At 33.9% G+C, this 7,672-nt stretch overlaps 1 protein-coding gene across 1 annotated transcript; it reads right to left on the bottom strand.

The window, feature by feature from the left end:
* Positions 1-1,743: 1,743 nt before the first annotated feature.
* Positions 1,744-6,511, bottom strand: LOC107757114 (transmembrane protein 72-like). Its single transcript, XM_016574494.1, has 7 exons — positions 6,442-6,511; positions 5,072-5,138; positions 3,476-3,547; positions 3,214-3,353; positions 2,510-2,894; positions 2,330-2,346; positions 1,744-1,887 (listed from the first exon to the last, which is right to left on the bottom strand). Exons 1-7 carry the CDS (start codon positions 6,509-6,511, stop codon positions 1,805-1,807), a joined length of 834 nt encoding a protein of 277 aa, XP_016429980.1. The 3' UTR covers positions 1,744-1,804.
* Between the last annotated feature and the right edge of the window lie 1,161 nt (positions 6,512-7,672).

The raw sequence follows: 7,672 nt of genomic DNA, 5'->3' as shown, positions 1-7,672 counted from the left end.
CTGTCATATTAAAGCTTCATTAAACAGGAGAATTTTGATATTTTAAAGCTTTAGTTAAAATAAAATGTGTAAGGATTAACATGTAAGTACGCGAATATAAGCAATGCTAGATAGTTTCCTGTTTTTAGCTCAGTCTGAGAATACCATCTAGGAAAATATGACACCGAAAGGTCGGATAAAATATTTGAGGAAGCAGATGCTTTGAGCTGCCAAGACTCTTCCCCCATGGGAAGGGAAATGATTATATCAACGGCACTGCCAAATATGGGAACTTTTTATGAATTTAGAAACAAAGTATATAGCCTACTTCACACTGTAAACCCTAAACCCTACTTAAATACTATATTCCTACTTAAATACTAGCCTATATAAAAATAATTCAGTCAGTAAATTTGTTGACTGATAAGTACTGAGAAGTAGGTAAATGATAGTGTCTTTCAGCTGTGAACTTCACAAAGAGTGAATTTAACGAGTTCACCCCAAAATTATAATTCTATGTAGCTACACCATCCTTATGTCTTTCTGAACCTGCATGACTTTCTTTCTTTGCAAATTATATTGAAAAATAATGGTAACCAACCCGTTTTGGTGACCATTGACTTCCACTGTAAAAATTTATTCTTTTATGTTCCTCAAAAAAAGGAACAACATGAGGGTGAGTAAATGATGACAGATTTTTTCATTTTTGGATAAGGTTAGCAAGCTACAAGTAGATTAATCTCAGATTTGTGTTAAAATATCAGTTTCGACTTAACTTGAATTGACTCAAATTTAGAGAAGATAATAATATAATGTTAAATATGGAAAGGAAATTATGACTCTCAACCATACATTAAATAAACTTAACTTCCCACAAAGGTACTGTCACGGTCAAGGTGTGTGGAGGCAGGCAGGATGACGAGGACGACAAGGATTCAAATAAGGATGTTTAATGTAGAGACAACAAGGCAGATACAGGTAGATGAGACACACACACTCAGGGTAACATTCACAATAACCGACAAACTAGACTACAGGAGGCAGGAACTAATATAGGGTGGATAACGAGGGGCAGACAGGTGAGCACAATCAAGGTAATTAACTAATAATGAGGACAGGAACAACCAAATAAGGACACAGGGGCGTTACAGGTACACAAAACTGCACTTCTGGTATTCATTTGTGTGGAGACAAACAGAAAATATTGAACATTAATCACCTTAGTGGTGACTTCACTCAAAACATCTATCTAAAACAACATCGACAATGCTAAAATAAGAGAGCTAAAACTTTGTGAGTTCTAAAGAACAGCTTTTTAAATGCTACTTACATTATATGATTACATAATTACATCATCAAAGCACAAGGGTTTATGGGTATTCCCCACTGCATACATTTGTATTGGGGAACAAATTTTTAAGCCAAAGAAGATCAAGGAAGTTAGATATTTGAGTTGAATTTACTATTTTTGTAATTCTTGTTATTGGTGTAGAAAACATTATTGTATGACCCATTGATGCTCATAGATTTTTCAGATTTTTTTTTTTAACAGTGCCCATCTGCGACTCTCCATTAGCAAATGGAGAGTCACACAAATTAACACAGACTCACAACACAAAGAATTTATTTACTGTGTAATTGAATATTTTTCCATGAAGTACATCAAGAACAACACACACGAATGTAGCATATCCTGATACTCAAGTATTCAGGATGTTGAAGTCATCCATTAAGGTTAATGGAGAGAAATAACGCCTGGGGGGTTGCTGTCCAGTCTTTAGGCTGAAAACCCTCTAATCTGGGTCAGTATGATGAATGGAATCTCTTAATTGTATTGACACATGGAGACTGGATGCAGGAGATCTAGGCTTAAGGTTACAGACCGGAATAAAAAGCAACTCTTTGGTTAACAGTGTTTAAAGGTTGTTTAAGGAGCTCAATCTTGTAAAAGAAAGATATAAAAGACTGTGAGCATATATATCTATATAAACTGATTCAGGTTGATTCAGTCATATTACATTATACTTGAATAAAGCCAGTTAATTTAAATGTTACTACATAAAGCAATTTTTAGGTGACTCAATACTTTTCAAATGTATTTACTTTTAACAATTTCATTGTTCAGCAAGGATGCATTAAATTGACCAAAAGTGACATTAAAGCCAGTTTATATTGTTAGAAAAAAATTCTATTTGTCTCAAATAAATGCTATTCTTTTAAACTTTATCCATCAATCATGTGGGGGGAAAAATCACGATTTCCACAAAAATATTACGCAGAACAATGTTATCAATGTATTAACATTAATAATGAGAAATGTTACTTAAGCACCAAATCACTATTAGAATGATTTGTGAACATGTGACACTGAAGACTGGAGTAATGGCTGCTGAAAATTCACACGAATAAGTGAAAAAGAAAATATTCTTTGAATAATTGGTCATATTTTGAAAAGAGGTATTTGTATTAATGTCTCACCTGGCACCTCATGGCTAAAATAATTTATAACAACATAATCTCTCACATTTACAGTCTAATCATTGGTGCTTTATCTGACGTGGTCTCATCTGGTTCCACTTCATGGTATTCTTCTATTTCAGTATCATTATGTCTGAGACTCTCAATGAAGTGCACATTTCTTGTGTCTGTTTGTCTGTTCATGTGTTGGGCATTCTTCACTGACTGAGCCCTGTCTGTGGGGCCATGCAGTTGGCTATTGCTAGGAAAAAAAGATGCTCTTTTGCCTGAAATGATGTGGAAGAAAGAGAATGTGTGTTCAGCATCCTCCCTGTCTGTGACACAGACAGAAGACAGAACCGGGTCACTATACGATGCCCTGGACTCTATAGGCGGATCTGACTTTTTCTTTTTGCTTAATATGAAGTTAAAGAATCCAGTCACTACCAGCATAATTCCTGTAAAGAAACAGACACAGTTTCTAAATTCATGTTAACCTGTATGTCTGTCCATAATATTCTTTGGGGTATTTTTTACAAACGATTTGACTTCCAATCAAAATCTTTAAAAATTATTATTTTTATAGATCTCACAAAGTCCAAATGAATTGATTTAAGGTCATCTGTATGCTTGTGTATTCCTAAACATTGGCAGAAATAACTTTTAGCAGATATTTATCTATTTAAATTGTTTTACAATAATGCTTATAATTTCTTTAAATGTGTTATTTATTTATTTACTTTTTAAATATATAATTTACGCAATAAAGTGAAGCACCTGGTATTACAGCATGCCATACAAGCACTGGATGCAGGAAACACATCAAAGACATCATTGTGTAGTATAGAAACTTCTGAAACCCCCCAACTTTGGCCATCTTCTTCCAAAGAATGAAAATCTTCAATGTGGGTGGACAACTCCAAGCAAGAAAAAACAGATATGAATTATTTTAACGCATTGATTAAAATCACAATAATACCACTGATGATCACATAACAAGAACAATTACATGATTCCTTTATAATTTTATTAAACATACGGAAGGCACATTGCCAACAGAGTGTCAATGAAATAGGCAACTTCAAAAATTAGGATCACCACCGAGGAGAGCCTGTAGAGAATACAAACAGAAGTAAAGCAGTGGTTTATAAAATATCTAACTTTTTGTTAGTAAAACACCACCGAGGAGAGCCTGTAGAGAATACAAACAGAAGTAAAGCAGCGGTTTATAAAATATCTAACTTTTTGTTAGTAAAACAAACAGACAAACAAACAAACAAACAAACAGTATAAATAGTTCAGTAAGCGATACCAAAACATTCTTAAAAATAAAAATGAAATCAAAATGTACTCTGTTTTCTTTATTAATGCATGTTCTTGGTTTTATAAATAATTATTCAAATGCAACTCCCACTATTCACAGTCTAATCAATTCCTAAGAATAAACTTACATGTTTTCTCATTAAAAATCCTAATTCTCACCACAATAAAGTAAAATTGACTGTGGACTAATGTAGACTGTAATCATTTCTTTCCATTTATGCTTTTTATTAGATATTAATTACCATTTAGCAGTTACTTGATCATAAACTTCCTGGCTGTTTATGGTATTCTGGTGTTCATGCATGTGAAAAATCACTTTATGTTTAATCCCAATGGAAATATCTCCCCATTGTTTATGCAGAACCTCTCTGGTTTGGCTGTGAGCCCGGAAAGATCAGATAATCTGGGACAAGAGGTTCATTTGCGTCCATTTGTGAGTAATTCCCAAAAGGTGCTACTGTATTGCCAGCTATAGTTAGAAAAGGAATGACTGTGGCCTTCAGTGACCATGTCCTTATAAGGGTGATGAGCCGTCACCTGTTTGTGTAACATCCTTCAGTTGCTTACACCACCCTACGAGTGCCGTCAAAAGCAATGACTCCGGCCAAAGTCAACACTATTGACCCAGATACCAATACCATGTGTGCATTGTAGGTGGATTCTAACAATTAAATTGTAAAAGGGCCTGAACCATTGTCATTAACTAAAACCATAAAAACTGTTTTGTTACTTGAAATAAATGCTAACTGAAATAAAATAAAATAAAAAACTTTTTAAAATTTTATTTAGTTTAAGTTGAAGCACTAAAATAACTTAAAGATAATAAAAATGACAAAAACACACAAAAATTACTAAAACTTAACCTAAAATAAAAAACCCAGAAACTATCAAAATAAAAACTCATTCAAAATATTAATAAAAACTATTACTATTAGTATATTTTATAGTAATATATACTAATATATACAACCACACATACTGTATACACAAATGGATGATACTACAGAGCTAATAGTAGTAGTAACAAATACTACCATAAAACAAAGAATAATTGCAAATGCAGAATAGTAAATTGGATAATAATAATAATAACAATAAACAAACACTGTGGCTTATTTGCTCATTGCAGGACTTTTTTTTTATTTTTTTAATCTGACATGAAGGCATGTTTCAGAGAACTTTCATATGGACACTCTGAACATACCTTGAACATACCTTTTAGGTACTAATATATACACTTTGAGTACTAATATGTACCTTTAAGGTACTAATATGCACCCTTTATACAAAGGTGTACCATTTTGATACTCACAGTAGATAGATGGCCAAGCTGTTGAACTCCCCCTGTCTCTGAGTCTCTATACCCACTGCACAAAGCACTGATGACACAATCACAACGCTCACATTAAATTTAACATACACACACACACACACACACACACACACAGGTTTGTTTTTGTGAAAAGTGGGGACATCCCATAGGCGTAATGGTTTTTCTACTGTACAGACCGTATATTCTATTGCCCTACACCAACCCTACCCCTAAACCTACCCCTCACGGGAAACTTTGTGCTATTTCAGATTTTCAATACACTCCATTCTGTGTGATTTATATGCGTTTTGAAAAGTGGGGACATGGGGTAATGTCCTGAAAAGTCACCTTCTCCTTGTAATACCTATGTCATACCCTTGTCATTATACAAATGTATGTCCTCATTTGTCACAAAAACGCGCACACACACACACACACCTTTGGACTTTTCACAAAAATGGGATGCAATTTTTATTGTGGCCACTAGATGTCAGACTTGCCACACACCACTGCTGGGCAAATTAACCTATGGCCAGTATTGTTGTGCTGATTTTGAAAACAATGTACAATGTACAAACCAAAAATAAATATAACTGAATAAAATACAATTCATCATGAGATAATTGTGAAGTTCCCGGAGTAATGCAAAGCATATGGCAAATTGGGGAAATCTTTAAGCATATTTGAAACATTTATTTGAGATTTGTTAATTAAATACTTGATAGCATTTGGATTTTTTTTTTTTGTTGACTTTTTTGTATTACTAAAAAGAATTACTCTTAATATTTTTATCATGTATTTAATTACAACATTTAGTTATATTCACATTATTCTACAGCTTTAAATGTTTTTCTTATCATTTGTAGATCATGCACAATAAAGCAAACTAAAACATCCCTTAAATATTTTTATTTATTTAAAAACCCTTGGTTTATTATTTTGGCTTACTATAAAATGTTTACTATTTGTTTAAAGCATTTGGTAAATGACTGCAGTAACATTTAACAGTGTTTATGTATTTGTTGGACTTAACATAGGAATCTCAGTTATATTTAATTCATCCATACTCATGGCTTTCTTTCTTTTTTATATACAGTACATTTACCCTCTATTTCAAATTAAATGAGCCATTACCTTAACAATGGAACAAATTTCCCTTTATTTTACTAATTTTAAATTAATTATTTTTTTTATGTTGGGTAATGAGCACAAAACATTTCAGAATTGTAAACATCAATCACAGGGTAAAATATTGCAATGGCTGCTAATGCATGTTCCTTGATGCAAGATATTTTTTATATTTAAAGGTTATGTACAGTACTTTCAGTGAAACAATGACCTACAAAAGAACAGCAAAGACGCAGTCCTACCTGCAGCAGTCGAGATGCCAAGAACTCTGCAGGCACATTCCACTAAAACCCACAAAGCTGAGCCCTTCATGGTCAAAATCAAAAGTATTTTTCCTTTAGAGCATATGTTGATTGTCAACGTTCTCTATTGGTAGTTCATTTATTGATAGATAGATATCAGAACTTTGTACAAGGACGGCAGCGCCATGGTTAGAAATCTTCTCGCCTGAGCAGGAGGGTGCCGTAGGCTGCGACCCAGTGCAGATTTTACCCTAGTAATCAGCCTAACATAGAAACGAAAACGCAAACACTGACCACCCTCTGCTTGTTCCTGCTACATTCCACCTCTACTCAAGGTGAGGGGACCAAACAACAAAAAACTTTACAGTTAAAGATTACCTGGTACTAGCAAAAAGCACAAATAAGGCATGTTCCCTGAGGAAAGACACACACACACACATCCATACGAAAGTACACACTACACTTGCACACAAGCCTGTCGCAGGACCCTCACAGGTTTTGAGCAATGTGACCTTCATGAGGAGGTATTCCACCCTCCATCCTTTTACAGCTGCTGAGGGACATATTCAAATGAAATTATCTCCAGCCAATCAGCCAATTAATCAAAAATGTCCTTGCACAAGGTCAGATGTGTTTTCACAAAGTAAATGTACATGGAGGGAGTGTCAAACGTCAGCTCGATAAGCCCTGTCCTGAACCGGATGATTAATGGTGGAGAAAGCAGCAGTACTTTCATAGCCCAATCCTGACACAAGACAGATGTTAATCATTCTTTAGCAGACGCACTGAACAGACACCATCTCTTCCAGTCTTTAGTTACCTGTGTCAAAGGTCAGACTTTTCTCAGTCATAACAGATCACAATTGATTAGAACCACAATGCGCCCACATGACGGCATGACACAGTGAGGGTCCGTCTAATTAAATGTGATTGCACGTGACTACAGTATTGCTAGGATTTCAAGCCACATAACTTTGGCATTACTTAAAACAGCACATAATTTTTTATTTTATTTTTTATTTTTTTATTTATTTATTTATTTTTGGTTAATATATTGACTGATTCATCATGCTTCATATTTGATAAAACTGAACAGAAAGATAAATAACAACACCAAGGTGCCAAAGAAATATCAATAACTAGAATATACAACTGAGTTCAACTGAGTATTTTAAATAATAATATTAATAATAATGTATCTGTAAAATATTTTATTGTCCTAAAATAATTA

Source organism: Sinocyclocheilus rhinocerous, unplaced genomic scaffold (genome assembly GCF_001515625.1).
Source record: "Sinocyclocheilus rhinocerous isolate Xijiao unplaced genomic scaffold, SAMN03320098_v1.1 scaffold503, whole genome shotgun sequence".
NCBI lineage: Eukaryota > Metazoa > Chordata > Actinopteri > Cypriniformes > Cyprinidae > Sinocyclocheilus > Sinocyclocheilus rhinocerous.
The sequence above is the reverse complement of the archived record's forward strand: the minus strand, read 5'-3'. Positions and strand labels throughout refer to the sequence as shown.

Bases quoted from the DNA above. Each gene is read 5' to 3' on its own strand.
- LOC107757114 (XM_016574494.1), bottom strand. From the start codon at position 6,511: ATGAAGGGCTCAGCTTTGTGGGTTTTAGTGGAATGTGCCTGCAGAGTT. The intron at 5,139-6,441 runs GTAGGACTGCGT...TTGTGTCATCAG, and splicing joins TGGCATCTCGACTGCTGCAG to TGCTTTGTGCAGTGGGTATA. The intron at 2,895-3,213 runs GTGCTTCACTTT...GTTTCTTTACAG, and splicing joins ATGGCATGCTGTAATACCAG to GAATTATGCTGGTAGTGACT.